Source organism: Bacillus rossius, chromosome 1 (genome assembly GCF_032445375.1).
Source record: "Bacillus rossius redtenbacheri isolate Brsri chromosome 1, Brsri_v3, whole genome shotgun sequence".
In the NCBI taxonomy this organism is placed as follows: domain Eukaryota; kingdom Metazoa; phylum Arthropoda; class Insecta; order Phasmatodea; family Bacillidae; genus Bacillus; species Bacillus rossius.
In genome coordinates, this window is record NC_086330.1 from 160342366 (window position 1) to 160362107 (window position 19742).

General features: G+C 36.5%; 1 protein-coding gene across 2 annotated transcripts in view; it reads left to right on the forward strand.

Annotated features, from left to right (window-relative positions):
- Window positions 1-19742, forward strand: part of LOC134546358 (histone acetyltransferase KAT6A-like) — a 53597-nt gene that overhangs the window by 24745 nt on the left and 9110 nt on the right. For both annotated transcript variants that reach the window (XM_063389147.1, XM_063389146.1), the window contains 4 exons: window positions 4926-5042; window positions 8593-8622; window positions 9847-10002; window positions 10554-10621. In XM_063389147.1, the coding sequence (XP_063245217.1) occupies window positions 4926-5042; window positions 8593-8622; window positions 9847-10002; window positions 10554-10621 (371 nt within the window). The remainder of the gene's footprint in view (window positions 1-4925; window positions 5043-8592; window positions 8623-9846; window positions 10003-10553; window positions 10622-19742) is intronic.

A 19742-nucleotide genomic window follows, 5' to 3' on the forward strand; every position in this document is an offset into this window, starting at 1 on the left:
TGGTATGTTGCGGACGGTACAGAGAACTCGGCCGGCACGTGACGGCGTTCGAGGTTATTGTTGTGCACCGTGCCACGGGAGTATATTCGCAAGGAAATGGCGTTTTTACAAGTACGTATTATTTTAATTACTAGTGTAAATCAGTATATTTAAACAGTGTTATATGAGTATTGTTTTAGCTTTGTAACTAAATATTTATTGTTGGTATGATACTTTTCACGCTTTAGTTTGACATTGGTAATTGTCATGAGTTTTTATTTGATCAACTAAATCACACACCGTATTATAGTTATGAGCCCACGAGCGTGTAAATATTTCGAGTCCAACAGAGAATATGCTAGTTAAAAGAAATTCAAACAAATATTGTGCATGGAATATTATTAATTTATAACATCTGAAACAATTGTTTCCAATGTGGCCTTGTCGCTGTGCGGTGAGCAACGCTGACTAACAATCGATAGGTTGACGGATCAAATCGCGGTGGCAGAAATATTTTTTTTGTATTTGTAAAAATAAATACGGCACGCACGACACGTCAAAAGTAATAAATATATTTGAATTAATGAATGCAAATAAAAGTAAATTTATTAATTAAATTGTACATTTCATTTCACTCCTTCTTTGTATCCATACAAAATAGTGATAATTCAATTAAAATGATTCAATTTTATTCATAAAAGTATGCAGAGGTAGAATTTATCATACAAAAGATAGAAAAATTTTAATAAAATTTCTTCCTCAAAGAATATAATATTTTTAATGCCTAAATGGTTTGGTTGCAAAAACCTATTACGGCTCAGTCTCAGGCCGAATATGATATTTCATTTTCTTCTGGATCAATCATTTCATCAATGTTTTGTTATGACGTCACGTTAAACTATCGTCCGTAAACCGACTTTACAGACAACCAATTTTTTACATGCTGGTATTTGAGGCGTGCGTGCGCAGTGCTTGCTGCAGAGGGATGGCAAGAAAGACCGGCCGATGGCTCAGTCCACGGCACGGCGAATCGAACTGCGTCGTGTGCGTTTGTTCAGGAACGCGTTTTTATCACAGAAAATGGGCGCCATGTTTGTTTTTTGACTGTTCCTTGGTTTCGGGATCATAAATCTTTGGTACTAAGGCAAAACCAGACATGTCAAAATGATAAATTATTATTGCCAATATTTGCATATCATAGTAAATTTTCCAATCGCAAAACCCAATTTAAGTGAAAATAAATGACTTTAATGTCTTTAATTGATCTCTGGCAAAACTGAATATGTTAGACATACCTGGCTCAGACACCATTTTACAACAAGCAAGTATTTGTGAAATTTAATGTCTGACTTAATCGGGTTACGGTTCTTTCTCGACCAATCATGCCCAGGCATATTGTGTCACTGTGTGCCTTTGGCACCATTGTTAAATGGATTGAAATACATATTAGGAGTGCCAGGCTCCTCAAAAAGAGTTTGAGTAAGTATGTTTTAAGAAGGATATATGATTATTTAAGAGAAAATTTGTTGTTAGCAACAGGCATAACTTTATTGTTGTGTTTTAAGAATGTTGATAATCTTTATGAATTGACAACCATATAATCATTTTCACACCATAGGATGAAAGTATACAGTTTATGCCAACTGATTTTGTGAATTGCAAAATGGCAGTAATTGATACACAGATGATGATGGCTTCTTTGAATCATTTTCAAGGTTATTTTTTAAAATTCACTTCTATAGCATACATTTCTCATAATAACTTGTTTTGTTTCTCTCTAGCAGTAAGAGTGCAACAGATGTTAACCACATTGTAGAACCATAACTGCATAGTGTTTGCACAGAAGTATCCCAGGAGGAGCAGGATGGCAGATATGTTATTGTCACCAAGACTGTGACCTCATTGAAGGCTTCATCTCTATTTTTAGACAGGCAACAACAGCAGGTAAAACTACTCACATGACTGCTCAGAATAATACCTTAGACACACAATATTGTCATCTCCACAATGTGTTAATGCTATTATCATTGCAAGCACGTACTGTGTTTTAACTTTGTTTTGCTCGCAGAGAACTTGACAGCCATTGACACTGAGTTCCAGGAAAACGAGACTGTCTATTGATTATACTACCCTTTTCTATTTGGATGATTCGGTGGCGGTCAATGACTCCATTTCATCGCTCGAAGACGATGTTTCGAAAGTTGAAAATATACTGGCACGAGACACTCTAGCACAAAAAAGAGTAGCGGATGAAGAAGAAACAGCAAATATCATTGATTGAATGCTGTATGGAAGAAATAGAACGATACATAAAAGCAACAGAAGTAGTTGAGTGGCTGTGGGAAAGAGGCAAACGAATGGTTTTAGTTTGTCCAAACTGTAAAGGGCAAAAAGTCATTTCAAGATCATGAAATGAGCCAAGAGGACTTCAAGTCATTTTCTTAACTTTTTCTAGAATGTCTGACACATAGGACTACTGACATGGAGGGCTTTAAATTAAGTGGATCAGATATGAGAAAACGTTTGGACTAATATTATTAAAATCTCATTTGATGACAAAAACTTTCAGTTTCTCGACTATCGACGATCGAAGAAGGAAAAGAAACCAATACCGTTGGTAACAGAATGTTACCATGGCTCACTGCCCATCATTCCCTTCAGGAAGAAGGATCTACTAATTTGTCTTCCTCTGATTCACACCAAATGTCACAATTTTTACATAAATGTAGAAACGAGTGGCAGAGTACCAGAGCAGCTAATGGACAGTGATACTGAAGATGAGTGATTTGTTTCCGTAGTTATTTTTTTCCATAAATACTTTGAAAATTTATACCTTCTTTTTAATAGGATGCATGTAGTCTTGACACTACGAAAGCATGCGAGTATCTTGTTACCAACATACGGTTACTGAAAGATTTTAATAGAAAGTATAAAATGCTGGGGCAATAAATTGAATGCTCAAGACAGTTCAAAGATGATAGAACCAGATATGTCATTATTAATCAAAATAATTTAAGCAACAAGTCAATATTTGTATCAAATGAAAGGAGGCAGAGGTTGATATGTCTAACTTATGGAATTTCTTAGTAAATTTTACAGTATTTTGTCCAGATAACAAAACCCTTTAATGAGCCTTTCACATTAATATAGTGCTCACTAATGTAAAACTTTAATTACAGCGATCTTGAAACTTTTAAATATTCCTGCTGAAAAATCAGGGTTTTTTTTTTCTTGGCTTTGCATATCTGGTTTTGCCTTAGTACCACAGAAATGTGAAGCCAAGTTACATCCACAGTTTCTGACCTAGCCAAAAAATCCCATGTAGCTTTAAAATTGACAAAAAAAAGGGGGTTGTCTGTTAAGTCGGTTTACGGAAAATAATTTTATGTGATAACGTCATAAGAAAACATTGATGAAAAATTGCATACAAACCACATTAACTTTTCTCTTCACTTTATAAACAGTTGACAAAGTTGTGTGCTGCCGCTGTCTCTCTTCTACTCGGGACGCATCAGTCGATGGAGTGGAAGAGAGATAGATGCGTCACAAGCCGATCGTGCCACTCTATTGCTTATTCCGCGCTCTCGCTTGCACGCTCGGCTCAGGCGGAACGTGACAATGAGTCATGCTTTTTCGTGCGTGCAGCCGGCGTTCATTGATTTATAAGACGTTATCACGTCAAAAACCATTTAGATGTTCCTTCTGTTGATCACAATTCAAACATTTTGGCACCTACTTTGCTGAAAGCTTACGGTTGACTAGGATCTCGATAGTAATAAACCCTACATGCCCCCGGGAGATGTGCAGTATCTCTGCTATTTTTTTGGCAGATATTCGCTGGTCCTCAAGAATCAGCTCATGGACAGCATTGCATGTTGCAGTGTCAGTTGCAGTGTGAGGGTGCCCACTGCGAGGTTCATCTTCAACGGTGAAATGGCTAGTCTTGAAACGAGATATCCAAATTTTCATAGTGCTGTAAAAAGGACATTTTTCTCCCAGTCCTTTTGACATCTCAAAGTGAATGTCCTTTGCTGACTTTTCTGGGGGAAACAAAAACATCATGACGGCCCATAACTCCAAAGACATGAAACTTGCTTGTGACTTTGCCATCTCAACTTTCATTTGCAATAGAAAAAGTTTTATGAATTAGAAACACCTTATTTTTGCACAGTTACATACTAAGATTTCAAACTTTCAAATGAGCCAAAACATCTTTTTTCCATGGCAACTAGAAGGAATAAAAGACAGGAACATATCAGTACCCCTTTTTACTTTAATTTTCATTTACTTCTTATAAACAATTTTGATTTAAGATCTTTTCATGTCGAAAAAAAATTCTTAAATTAATTTTTCCCATTGCAAGAACCATTCAAATATTTACTTTTTTGTTAATTAAATTAGGAAATGTTTGTTCTAATGTGCAATTAGTGGGGAAATAAATATAAGTTAGCCAGGAATGGATTTTGCTATTGTCATTTGGCAAACTCAGGGCATTCTTCATCCGCATGACAAAGTTAACATTGGTGAAGACCTAATAACATTTATTTGGGCATCAATTGGTGAAACTGCTAAATTATTAAAAACAAATACTCAATCTGAATGACAAGTAGTATTATAATTGGTATAAAGTTATACACAATTGGTTTCAGTGGCTACCAATTCAAACCTCATATATTTCTAACATAGCTTGAAGGCATGAAAAATCTTACTCAGCTTATTGCTAGCTTAACTGGGTGCATAATAAATAGTGAACATGTTTATTTGCAGTATTGAACAAGGAATAATTTTACACGTTAATTTCAAAAATGTTACTGTTAATAAGGCCCACTGTAACTAGCAAGTCTCTTGTAAGATGTGCTTGTTGAGAGTTAATAAAATATTTTCCATACAGTTAAATCATACTTTCATTTATACTTTGCACAACTTTATTTTTTCTCTCTTTTCAGAGCAGAGATAATGGAGTTGAAAGTGAGAATGATCAAGAGGTCAACAGTGACCATCATCCAGACAATGATCCAGTTAGTTGTGAAGCCCCCTTCTCTCCCTCGCCTCGTGAGGGTCAGGTGTGTAAAATAAGTCATTACTCATTACATTAGTTTTACCCTGTTTCTTATTTTAACAAATAGAATAGGTAGAGTGCAACAACATTCACCTAAAATTAATTCAGGATGTCACAGGTTACTAAAGTCACGGAAGTCATGAAAAAGTAAGGAAACTGGAGTTGGTCACAAATGTGACGAAAAAGTCCCGAATTAAAACAGTAACAGTGCTGGAAGTTACGAAACTTTGAATTTTTAGCCTTTTGCTAGTTTGTGTTTTGTTTCTTGGCTCTTCACTTTAGTTTATAGTTTTGTATCAAATATAAATAGTTGAAGACTGTCAACTTAAAACACATGGAAATAATCTGAAACGTTTTTAGATTTCCAACAAAAATTTGCACATTCCTGTAAATAGCAGATTGATTTCCTGTGATGGGTTATTTCTGTTAATCGTTGATGTTAGCTTGCCAGTTTGAAAGAACCTAAACAACCCTAGTTGTTTTACATCCCATAAATAGTGCTGTTTTGTCAAATTACATTATGTTTAGATTTGCTTAAAGCATTTTTTTTTGTTCATTGCAAGTATTATTAACATTGTTTTGCACCCCAGCATACTTATTGGGAAAAAATGCTGATATAATTTTTTTAGCATCTGGAAATCTTGAGTACAGTATATATAGTGACTGTGATAAGAAAATTTGTTCAGGGTGTCTGCCGACCCTGGAAACCCTGGAAAAATCAGGGAAAATTGTAATCAGGGGAAAAACAGGGAATTTTTTTTTAAATCAGGGAATTTTTTTTTGGTAGAATGTAGTTGGCAATACATTTTTTGTTTATTGATCAGCTCGCAATTACGTAGCATCAAGTGTATATCCCCTCCCATTATTATTTTTGAATGGCAAATAACGAACAGTTCCCATGTCCATTTTCTTTTGTTTACCATCGGATTCAGAAGTGGCGTCAAATCACGTGATAAAAACTGGTTCAAGCTGGTCTGTTATCCTGCTGACGTGAGGTGCTACGGCATGTGCTTCCCGCGCTTGGATAAGACCAAGTTGTTTCAGCTTACTTAACATCAGTGTTCTTGGGGCATACCACATCTCAGTGTTTACTGCAAGCATTTTTGGGAGCTCTTTCCTCTGTTGACATTCGAAATATTCTGCAGGTATCTATGGATGGCCCCAACGTAAACTGGGCATTTTTTTAGCTTTGAAAATACATATCACAGACACTTTTGGTGAAGATTCGCCATCATTGCTAGAAATTGGTAGCTGTGGGCTTCATACGGTCCATGGTGCTTTCAAAACTGGAATTTCTGCTACACAATGGGACGTTGTTAGTTTTTTGAGGCACAGTTACTATTTGTTTAAGCATGTACCTGCAAGGAGGGCAGATTACATTAGAATAACTGGATCAGAGCTTTTTCCCAAGAAATGTTGTGCAATCAGATGGTTAGAAAATACTGCAGTTGCTGAGCATGCCATGAAAATGTTACCCCACCTAAAGAAATTTGTTAGTGAATTTTCTATTTCATCTGTCTCTTTCAATGTAGTGAAAAGTGCTCTTGAAGATAATCTTCTAGAAGTAAAATTCACATTCTTCCACTCTTTGGCCTTAGAGTTGGAATTGTTTCTCACAATGTTCCAAAGTGAAGCACCCATGGCACCTTTTCTCTATGATTCACTAGTAGACATTTTATTAGTTTTGGCAGGAAAGTTTGTGAAACCAGAGGTACTGAAGAGCTTTAGGGAGAAACGCAATGTATCTCGATTGGATGTAGATAACCAGGAAAATCTATTGACTGCTTACAATATCAAGTTGGGTTATGCAGTACGCCATGCCATCAAGGAAGAGAAAGTACCAGAAAAGTCTATCCTTTTACTGAAAAATGATGTTAGGACTTGCCTAATGGTTATGGTAAAAAAACTTCAAGACAAAAGTCCCCTGAAGTACAAACTTACCAAGGGAACTAATTACCTGCTTATCTCCCTCTGTGGCTTTAAATTTGAGTGTGAGGAAACCGCATGTGAAGTACAGTTTAGAATGTTGTCTTCAAAACAGGTGGCTATCAGGACAAGAAGCTGATAACATTGAGCGATGTTATTTGTTGATATGTTCCTCGCAAGATTCTGAAGCACTGTTCTCGTCTTTTTCTCGAGAAGACTGGCGTCTTGATCACTTGTGGATGCTTATTCTTAAGGTACATACAGTAGATGCCAAAACAGGCCTTCTAAAGTTTGTGAGGATGATGTTGGTTCTTTCCCATGGAAATGCATAATTGGAAAGAGGATTTTCAGTGAATTCTAATCTGCTGACTGAAAACTTGCAGGAAGAAACACTGATTGCACAAAGACAAGTGTACGACTTTGTTCAACATTCTGGAGGTGTAGAGCATGTTGATATCACCAAGTCCATGTTACAGTATGTAAGAAATGCTAGTTGTAGTCATAAGGAAGCCCTGCAAACAAAACAAAGCTACAGACAAGAAAAAGGCAGAAAAAAGAATAGTTGAAGAGGAGATCGAGGCATTGCAGTTGAAGATGGCTCGAGTGTTGGATTTGGCTCTTTCTGAAGCAAGTGCAATAGATGCAAAAAAATGAGTCACTGCGAAATTGATGAGAGCTTCCTTTTACTAATGTTTTTGCAAACGTAAGTGTGTGAATATTTGTAGCAGCATGTTTTATTTACCATCAATTGAGTCACTTTGGCCACGTCTGGAAGAAGGTTATTTTTTTTACTAATATAAGTGAGTTGAAATACTTTGCAACCCGTCAATGTACTATTATGCAGTTTTTTCAGTTTCGTGGAATGTCGTAATTGTGTTAAAGAAACCCTGGAAAAATTCAGTTCTAGACCTGGAAAACCTGGAACAACCAGGGAATTTCATTTACTAGATCTGGTAGAAACCCTGATTGTTGTAAGAAAATTTTATCTAAAGATTCTGAAAAGTTCCTCATATTGGTTCAGAATGTATTTGTGGACACCCTGCAATTATTAAGGGTTGTAATTTTTGACCAATTTTGTACTTCCAGTAAAATTTGTTGATGCTTTTTTGATTGGCCAGAGGCTAAGTTTGAGTTCTCGGCCATTGCCGTGGGGCGGTGACCATGAGTGACAGAGATCATCACTAGAGATGATACTGCAGTGGTTCGCTCCTGCATTCCGCACCATGGAAGCCCAGGGACAGCATAATACCTGGTCCTGAACTCAGAAAGGAAATTCCACACAAGTGTAAAAAAATCCCAAACCCGGCCAGGAATTGAACCTGGGGCATTTAGCTTGCCAGCAGGAAGATACATTCCCTGAGACCATAGGTTTGGACTAACAGTTCTCACCATTCACTTATTTAATTTCTTTCTAGCGTTTTGAATTCTAAAGTAAAAATTGACTGTGTTTTCCTCACTTTAGGTTTGCTGAAACATTAATAGTGCAAACTAATGTTTACTGTGTTTTTCAACCTTGAAGTTCAAGGAATGTTGTTTGGAACATGATAATAGTGAAGTTTTAATATGTTTTTATTGTGATAGTAATTGTTTATAATTTGTAACAGACATGAACATTCATTTACTTGCAGGAAAGACCGAAACATGAACCTTCACGTGAGGTAAGATGCACATTTTTTAAGAAAATTATTTTAATATTTAAGAATTTAAAATTTTACACAAAAGATTTAAATTAATTTAATGGTGGAGTTATGATTCAATCGTGACTCATTCATGCTCTTCAATGTTGTTTGGTGATTATGCATTATTACTTGCAGCAAGTTCGTTGTTTGCTCTTTTCTCAAAACTGCCTGTTTGGTGGCCTCACTAAACTCTTTTATTTAGCTTGATGTTGCACACTCATTTTATTATTGCTCAGAGCACAATTTGATTTTGTAGTTGCACATAACTGTTTGGATCATCCTTTTGCCTTCACATTAGTCAATGTATCAGCTGATGTTTCTATAATGGTTTTTATTAAATTAATGGCAAAATTTTATGTCAGTCATAAAACGTACTGAAAGGATGCAATCATGTGGCGTACAGTTTTGTTTTAACCATCAGTATGCAGCCTTCGTCTTCAAACTCTTTATTTTTTGTATATCGTCCATAAATCAATAAAAATTAGTTTTTTTCCCAAAATGATAGAAACCTGCGTATTTCAGAGTTTTGAAAAAATCTGATTTTTATTGATTTAATGAATAATTAACTAAAAATAAAGCATTTTAAGATGAAGGTCTACATACATGATTTCATGCTTTCAATACATTTTACAATTGACTTAAAAATGTGCCTTTAAGTTCATAAAAACCATTAAATAGAGACTTATTTGTATAAAATACCTTTTAAAAACTTAAATATGGTTTGATCATAAATTGATTTAAAATCATGTAAAAAAAAAATAAATAGAAGCAAAATAATTTAGAATAGCACCCCCTTAAAAACCATAATCTCTGGTCGGTCCACGGAATGAGATGAAACGTGTGTAAACTGGAGACAGAATGCTGACAACAGAAGACATTATGTCAAACTAGAAAAACCATAGCTCACAGCAACATCTGCCATATTTATTATGTGGACATCCAGGAGTGATCCACCAGGAACATAGTTTGGTAAAGGTGTCCGTTAATGTGCCAGATGATTAAGACAATGGATTCCAAACTTCACAGAGCTCATTAATGGAGTTATGACCAGGCTTGGGATCGCCACACTGCATGATGCCTCTAGGATCACGACAGCCAAGGACAAGATAGAATTCTGTTAATCTTGTTAAACTGCAAGTTCTGTGCCTGCTACACCATGATGGCACTTTGATTTAAAACTTTTTATATGTGTTCCTCCCTTAGTCCCCGATGGCACCGTTCATATCAAATCGCATGCAGTCGCCACTGACACCACCGAAATCTCCACGATCATCTGCATTCGATGCTGTTGCTCGGAGTGGCGCCGGTGAAGCCGGGGGCTCGCCGGAACCATCGGTCTCCAACCTGCCGATCGACCAGGTACTCTTTAGTTCCCACCTTTATCTTGACCTGCTGTACAAACTCTATAGACTTACGCCATAATATATTAATATATGTATACATGTATTTATCTCTTTTTAATTTTGCTCTCTTTCTCTCTACTTTTCTAAATATTTTTCTGTAAAGTATACATATATATCCACACATGCACACAGATATACCCTAAAATGTTTTCTTGGTACCATCCCTTTGTATTTCAATTGCACTCCTCTTTATTTCATGAAAAAACTTGCTTCCAAATAATTAAACAACATATGGTGTATTTCATAATTTTGTATTTAGTTTGTGTTTATTTGTCCAGAGAATTTCAGCAATATTTTAAAATAATTATTAGTACGTGTGTAAACTAATGTGCTAAGTAAGTTAAGTGGTGCAAAGAACCCTAAATTCTTGGATATTCTTGGCTCCAATCTTTCATGTGTGTTATCATGCTGTACACCTTCACATGCACATCAAACCACAAGTTATGGTTAGTAACAGAGAGCTTGTTAGGTTCTTTATTACAAAATGTGCATATTTTGTGATTGCAGCCAACGTCTGCAGACTTCAACTCACCTGAAATAATCTGTGTAGACAGTGATTCCGAAAATGAACAAAGGTAAGTTCTTGTTGACATAAAACATGCTCTGTTGGACTCGGCCTAAGAATGCAGGAGCCTGTTGCTAACAGTTCCCTGATTAACAGGTAGCATAACATTGTTGCCACTGACTGACTCTCAGCTTCTTCACCTGTTCCACGGCAGAGTGGCCATGTATTCCGAGTTGCTAGCAAAGTGGGTGCTCATACTGCTCCTGACCAGCTGTGTTAAAAAATAAAAGCTGTAATCTGTTTCAGAACTTGCAGTTCAACATAGTGTTGTGGTCAATAGATTTGTTAGGGTGTGGAAAACCGTCCAACTTTTTTTTAATTTACCATAATACTATGTATAATGATATAATTGGAGGCAATAACTATTATAAACAAGCAGGCTAGGCCCTAGAAAATACTTTAAATGCATCAGTTCTGTAATGAAAAAATAATTTCCTTCTCTGTCAAAATGAATTCATTGACAAAATTTGTACTATGAACCTATTCTTCTTGTCATGTTGAGCGTTGCATCCTTATTGGATCCTAGTCACTATTATGGAATGAATATTAATTCCCAGTTATTATTCTCTAACTTGAACATGAAAGTTAATGAAAGTGGATGTTTCCTATAATTTCTGTAAAAGGAGACAGACTTTATAATATTTCATTAAATTTAATAGCTTGGCTCTACATCTTCCTGAAAGTGGCAGTATACTGTTTGTGGTTGCACGTCTTTCTATGTTTGTGACAGTGTGTTCAACTGTATTGCCTTATTTTTCAGTCTTTCTACTGGCTCATATACTAATAATCTGACATAGCTATTATTTATTTATTTTCTGTGGTTTAATTTTTTGTCGGCTAGGACGTAACAAACTCATACTATAAGATTCTGGGAATAAATCAGCCATGTCCTATAGTAAGTAACCATCCCAACATTTGCCTGGGTCACGTGATTTTATCAACAAATCAATAAATTTTAACCCTGCCAGGATCAAAACAACAAAATTGTGTACAGATAAAGCACTTTGCTAGTACGCACTCACCAGGTGTGAGGACAATGAAGTTCTGTAGTGGCGGATGTACTGGAATACATCTGATTGTCAAACTCCTTGGCCTGATGCTGGCATATGCACACTTTTACAACATGAAGAAATGTTGGGTTTTCACAGGCTGTATTCTTCCCCTCACTCCTCATGTACCCAGCACCGCACCTAACCAGAGACATGGGTGATGGCTGTTTTCTTCCACTCACTGCTCACGTATCCTGCACAGCACCTAACCAGAGACATGGGTGATGGCTGTTTTCTTCCACTCACTGCTCACGTATCCTGCACAGCACCTAACCAGAGACATGGGTGATGGCTGTTTTCTTCCACTCACTGCTCACGTGTCCTGCACAGCACCTAACCAGAGACATGGGTGATGGCTGTTTTCTTCCACTCACTGCTCACGTGTCCTGCACAGCACCTAACCAGAGACATGGGTGATGGCTGTTTTCTTCCACTCACTGCTCACGTGTCCTGCACAGCACCTAACCAGACACATAGGTGATGAAGGTTGTCACTCTCTCAACGCTCTCGTACCCTGCACAGCACCTAACCAGAGACATGGGTGATGGCTGTTGTCACCACTCCCTCATCGCTCACGTACCCTGCAGAGCACCTAGACCAGAGACATAGGTAATGGCTGTTTTAAAACAACTATCATATCACCAGTATATTTTTCGGATGAATCATGATAATTAAGAATTCTTTCCAATGTGGCGATTAACGGAATCACTGATGACACGGAAAGATGGTCCTTATTTTATTTTTTGTTACTTCTTCAAATAGTCTTATTAAACCTATAAGTGTTTCTATTATCATCCACTCTGCATAAGTCATTTGGGGAATTTTATTATTTGCTGATGCATAAAGACATACAGACTTTTAACTGGTAAAATACGCTCTAACAAGTCTAACATATTGTTACAATTTACTGCGGGTTCGTAAAGGATAGCCCAATTAAAGATTTTATCACACTACACAGTTTTATTGATGGCCTCTATTTATGTCACTTACAATTAATCTTCTAAAATGGCAAATAATCAATTGCACTTAAAGATAATGTTGCTTCCTCAGTCACTCGTTTCTTACAATCCACACACCTCGCTGGGCAACTCTCGCCGCAGCACCCCTCGTGGATCTCCGTCGCGGGACTCCGTCGCCGCACTCCGCGGCCACCGTCACCTTCCCTTCGCCGAGATCCCACTCGACGCCTCGCTCGCAACTTCGCCGCGCCCGCGACACTATAACCAGGAACTGAACTCTTCGTCCAAAGACTTTGCCCCTCTGCCGCACCCGCGGCACTGTCACTCCGAGAACTCCGCCGCGGGAGAACTCCCGACTGAATTCTGACTCAACTCTCCTGCTGAGGCCGACGTCCTCTTTTTATATATCAGCCGCCATTTCTGGAACTCACAAGCACGGCTGGGGCCAGTCGCGCACGACGGCAGAAATCTCTTGAAACACGCGTCGGCGGCTCGTGTAACTGCGCAGCTGTCAGGTTTCAGATGTCAAACTAACAGTGCCGCGTGGGGAGCTGAGGACTGGAGGGAGGGGAAGCGGCAACCCAGGTGCGCACTGCACATCTCATGTTACGCTGGCATGTGATGCAGCCCAGCTAGCTCTGCACCTGCACGTGACGTGGCCTTGCTCACGTCCATAACAATATTATATAAAAGATGTTCTGTCAAGTAATTCACACTTTTGTAATCTTGAGGGTTTTGATTAAGTCTTTGCTGTAAAGTTGCAAACTTATGTTGATCTGTATTTGAAAAATGCAAATGTTTTGCCATCTTTTTGCATTTTTTTATGGCTGCCCAGACAGTTTCTTGTATTTTCAGCCCTTCTTTTAAAACATTTTGAATTTTGTGTGAAGCAAGTCAATGTGTCGAACATTTACGTAATAAGGAAATGTTTTTGTTCATGTTTGCACCTGCATTCTGAACTATACAGTACACTTTTTTTTTGGCATTTCCTATTATGACAAGATACCTTCAATTTTATGAGCAAATTTTTACCACTATGGTGACTCATTGAACACCTTTGCTTTTAACTTTATAATTTTCCTTTCTAATTCTTCTGTAATCCCATGGCCAGTTAAACTGAGTAGCAAAACTCCAGACAAGAATCAGACCAGATGTCACTAGTAAATGACATTTTTTTCAAATGACTTCAATTCGAATTCAGCTTACTTTGTCATATAATTTATCGCAGATAAATTAAGTAAAATATTGACGAGATTTTAAATTATAGGACGGACACAAGAGCTTCATAAGTCTTAAAATCCAACATATTCCACAAAACTAAATTGCAAGTCTTCCAGAGCAATCATTTCACTTATTGAATTATCAACTCTCAAAGGCTTTTCAGGTTTATTATCCCACTGTTTTGTATTTTCAACACATTTCTGAAGCAAAATCTGTTTGGTGTCAATTTGTTCTATCGTCAGAAGACGATTCCAGAGCAAGTGTTTAAACTGCGTCCTGAGTTCCTTTTTCACATTCTCCCAACTCACAAAATGCATAGACATCAAACTATTTCTCATAGCAGTTGTAGGTCTTCCTTTTTGCGAATATTCATCGTTACACAGTTTGCTTCTAGCTTATTCAGTGTCTGAAAGTGTAAAATAACTCCATATTTCACCATAATTTTATTTACTCATCTTAACAAATCAGTAAATCACATTATCTGTCATTAAATAAACAAATAATCTGCATATTTCGGGTCAGTTTGGCAATTACCAGAATAAGTTTCAAACTGTGATAAATGTGTGGTGGCTTCATTGATAGCACTGGCAGATGACGCTAGGGCATGGTCAGTCACGCCAGTTCATAACAACCCAGGATTTGAAGACTGAACATTCACATTCGTGAATATCAGCAATAGATATTCACGTTCACGAATGCGTAAAATTGATATTTGTTACATCACTATTCTACACCACTGTAAGTTTTATACAAAGATTTGTGGGTTTAAGTTTATACATCTAGTTATTTAAGGGTTAGTGCCATGCAGTAATATATTGACACAGGGTTTTCATCATTATTGAAAGGCAGAAAAGACCTTGAAAATATAATACACCAATCCCTCGCATAGCACGTCTTCAATTAATGCGAATTCAGTTAGCACGATGTAAATTTTACTGCCCTAGTCTCGAATAGCACGTCTGTAAATTTCAGTTAGCACGAAATCGCCACAGGCTAAAAAAAATCTCGGAAACGACGCGACGTCAGGTATGGAATTCGAGGGGGGAAGAGTGGTTTGGAATGCGAGGGGAAAGATGCGCACGCAGATAAACAAACACCGGGCCGTACTGTTGATGCCCGGCCGCAGACCAGGCCGTTCCGTACAGAAACCAAAGCAGATGAAATTGGACACGTTTTTTTAAAAAAAAAGCAAGATGATAGTGTTAATTTCACCCCAGAAAATATTTAACTAACTTTTATGTTTTGTATATGTACATATTGTACATACAGTACACTCCCTATTTAACGCGGTTGTCGGGGGACATAACTTTTACCCGCATTGTTGCATAACCGCGATGTTTCGATGTGACCAAGGTCAAAAGGCATAAAACACCGCCTGTGTTCTAATAGGTCGGCAAGCACGCACAGTATAGACGGCCCGCCTTTGTGCGGACTTTGCATCCGCAGTTTCCAATAAACACGGGTGAAAAAATAAAAATAATAAATTTTAAAGATAAATATTAAATGTTGAACTGTTTTTATTTTCCGCGTGCCGCGCACAGTTTGTCGCACGGCCTACGAGCGCGCCACACGCCGCCATACACACGTGCGGCACACAAGCTGCTGCTGCCAGTCTCGTGGTGTTAGCCACAGTATCTGCTTCGTCAGTGTCCGTAACAAAGTAAGTGCAGTGTGTGCGGTTACACACGATTCTGTGGTCAAAGTCTTCTAAAAAGAAAGGCCGTAGTGATACTTCAAACCGAATATGAATCGCAAAGTACCGAGTTTGATTGACAAAATAAAAATTCTATATTTACTTACAGATAGCTTGTCTTTTGTAGAAGCAGGCCGCAGATACAGGAAAAAAACGATTCTAGCATTCGTACAATAAAAAATAAAGAATCGTCTATCATGTCAAGTGGTTAAACTTTATTATCCATGCTTACAGTAAATTATAAATGGTCACATGTGGGAAACAAAAATTGCGCCAATTTAATTTTAGCGCAATCAGTGACGCCGTATTAAAAACCGTGTTAAACTTTGTCTTTACTTATTTCACCAAACGCTGTGTCGAGTTGCTGAGTGTGTGTGGCTCGGATCGGCAAGTGTTATATTCCCCAGCCTCTGTTTAAAGGTCGGGAGACCGCTACACATAAACATTTCCGGGACTTGTTTACTACCTCACGGCAAAAGTGGTACAGTATGGTTCACGTAAATATTGGACCACTGGGAATTCCTGGGCAAAGATTAAAAATACGCTAGCCGATTTACTTTACTATTTAATGTTAAAACATTATACCAAAGTAAAAAGATGAACTTGTATAATACAATGAATTACCCAATAATATTACGTCTGTAGGTTTAAGTTGTAAAAAACATTTATATACAGATGTCCAGTAAAGTACCAATTAAGATTCTGGAGTGGAATTTTAAACACCGGACTACCTGATTTTGCCTTGTACGCAGCGACGCTGCTCAGTCAAGTGACTCATGCTCTGCCTGTGTGCTGCGTGAACACATTCCCTCCCCCATTCATTTCTGACTGGGGGACATGGTTTGACCCGCGATATACCCGATTCCGCGATATACCGGAAGTTTACTGTATTTTAATGTTATATTTGTGCTCTAGGGAAAATCTAAATCTGTTTATCTGTTAACTGATTTGTTTACATAGCCGCTTTTATAAGAGGTGTGCATAACAAATTAAATGTTTACATATGGCTGTGTGTTTTAAAGTTATATAAAACCGGTTATTAATTTCATAAAAGTGTTTTAATTTTGTTAAGTTTTAAACGTAATAACAAAGGATCCAGCTGCTTGCAACAGCAGGCAGACAGACGCACGCGCGTGTTGAAGGTCACGCCTGGGCGGGCAAGCCAACCTGCTGACTGACGGTAAATATGTTACCACTTATCTCCCGTTACACTGTGCCATGTTTTCTTTATCTAACGTATTCGGTGGTAGGCTTAAAAAGATAAATGATATGACATATGCATTTTCAAGTATTATTCTACGCATTTATATTATGTAAAGATTACTTCCCTACACATCTTGGAACACATTAAATAATTTAGCCTTATATTTATGGGGACTAATGCTTCAGAATATGCGATTTCGATTAACACGAACATTTTAAGGAACGAATTAGTCGTGCTAAGTGAGGGATTGGTGTACAATATAATAAATAAAAATGATAAAAAATTATTAGTGTTAAAAAGAAAAGTTAATTATGGAGGATAATTAGTTTAAATATTTCAGGAAACACTTAAAATCCAATATGTTAATGTAACCCAAATAATATAATTTTTTTTTTAATTTTCCTTTAAAACCAAAAATTTACATATGACTATGTATAGAGAAGGATATAAAGTGTTTTAATTTTAATGGATTTATGTGCTAGAGTTAGTTAAATATTTTGTGCTGAGTGTTTTTATGGTTTATATTTTTTTCATTATTCCAGTTTGATTGAGTCCGTAATATTTCCCATTTTGACTATTAGTTTAATAACCCAGGAAACAAAAGTTTCAACCTGTGAAAAATTTGTTCAAAGCTGAATTTTTGCCAGTGGTAAAGTTGACTATGCTTAATAACATACTGAAAGTGTACCACTGTAGACCTTGTGCGTATCACCAAAAAAGTGCAGTTAATTCCTAGGTGATAGCGACTTACGGCAGTCCCTTAAAATGTTTTCCCATTTATGCAGTTTTTAACGCAGATTCTCCATAAACCAACCAAAATAATCTATAAATGGTAGTTTACACATTAATGTTGAAAAATATTCTGAGTGTTAAGATTAAAATTAATATTTAAATAGATTAATTAATGAAATAAGTTTTTTTTATCTCAGACAAGGACATAAACACATAATTCATATCAAATTTAAGAGTATGAAGAAATATAACCAAAGCTGTTTATATTTCTTAGCTTTAAAGTGACATATTTTTCAAGAGGCTAGTTTAATTGACTGGGTCACTAGGGCATTCCGAGCATAGCATTGTTGTGTACGTACTGCGACTGTGCTATAGCCACAAGCGCTGGGGCAACTTTCACTCTCACGAAATTGAGATTTGTTTAGTATCTGGAAAATTTGCTCCAAACTGAAATGTAGTACAATAATGGGTAGTAACATGTGAAAATATTGCCTCCGCAAATGTTGTGCGTCACACTGAAAATGTGCAGCTAAGTCCTAAATAATAGCTTTTTGAGTGCTCCACAATATTGCATTTTGTAAACATTATTTTAATAGACCTTCAGTAAACCAAACCATAATTAACTACAAAAAATTTCTATAATAAAATTGAAAATTATTTCAATATGTTTTACAGTTTATGCAATATATTAAATAATATTAGTAAAAACAATTTATTCAAATTTAAAAAGAATGAAAATACATATGACATAAACACGAAGAGCTCGATTTGAAAATAATTTCAATAAATATTGTTGCATATGTCTTAAGCTTTAAATTGGTATAATTTTTTAGAGTCCTAGTACTACAAGAGATCTGACAGTTTCAAGCTGCTTAGTGGCTACTTTACTGCAACGGTGCTGAAGTCGTTAGGCCAAAATGATTTTTACTCTTAGGGAACAAAAGTTTTTAATACCTGGAAAATTATCCCAAAGCTGAAATTTTGTAGTGGCAGAACCAACGCTTATTAGTAAAATGTCTTAAGTTTACCGCTGCAAACCTTGTGAGTTACACCGTTAATGTGCTAAGTCTACATTATAATTTCTTGCAATGATCCACAAAAATGCAATTTATGTAATAGACTCTCAGTATTAACACCAAAATAATCTGGGAACAATTTTCTACATTTTAAAAATTCAAATAAATATATATATGTGTGTGTGTGTGTGTGTGTGTGCGTATGTATGTATGTATATACATACATATATATATATAAAGTTAAAAAACAGTATAATTAATTTACAGTTCAAATATTTAAGTTAAGAAAAAAAATTTCCTCATTTTTATGTAAATATAAAAAGTAATTACACAAATATTTAGAGCCGAACATAAAAATTGCTTTAATAAACATTGTTGCGTATTTCTTAAGCTTTAAATCGGTGTATTTTTTGAGTGTCTGGTACAAGTGATCTGACCGCTGAAGCATTCCAAGCTGCGTAGTGTACTTTACTGCGATGATGCTGAATTTGCTTGAGCCGGGACGATTTTCGCTCTTTGGAAACAAATATTTTTAATATATGGAAAATTATCCTAAAGCTGAACTTTTGAACAGTGGCAGAGTAAATTTTTCTTAGTTACTTATCAAAAATGTATTACTGCATACCTATATACAAACAAAACTTTTAGGATATGATTTTATTAGGTAAAATGGTATTGTAATATGATTTACTCCATGATCTCTAAAATATTAATAAATTAAGATTACGAATAATGCACTTATCACTGGGAACTATAGCGTTATTTCTAGGAACAACATTTTTAATCTTTTCATCTAAACTTTCAGAACGAGCATTCTTTAACATTTTGATGGACAGTATTAATGAACACGTAATTTCATTAGAAACTTGTGCACTTTTATTTGTGTAATGTACAGCAAACTTAGTTTCATTTTTTTCTTCAAACACCATACTGCTACAGTAATAATAACATGAAATTACTATAGGCAATATTTTGTTCTGTTACTATTGTGAAACAAAGCTAACCTAGAAATGACCGAATTTCCTGCAAAGTTTTTATAAACTGACAAAAGGCTTTTGCGCGAACAGACCCATTCATGACTAAAGAGAAAGGCTAGTTTCCTTAGCCATTAGTATTTCTGGGAAAGACACCCTCTCGCCGCTAGGGTCATAAACAACGATCAAACCCTTGCAAAAACTCCCACCCAGCTCTTTGCCACTCTAGGGATCCAGCGAAGTCAGCTATCCAGCACATAAACACATCAACTTAAAACTAAAT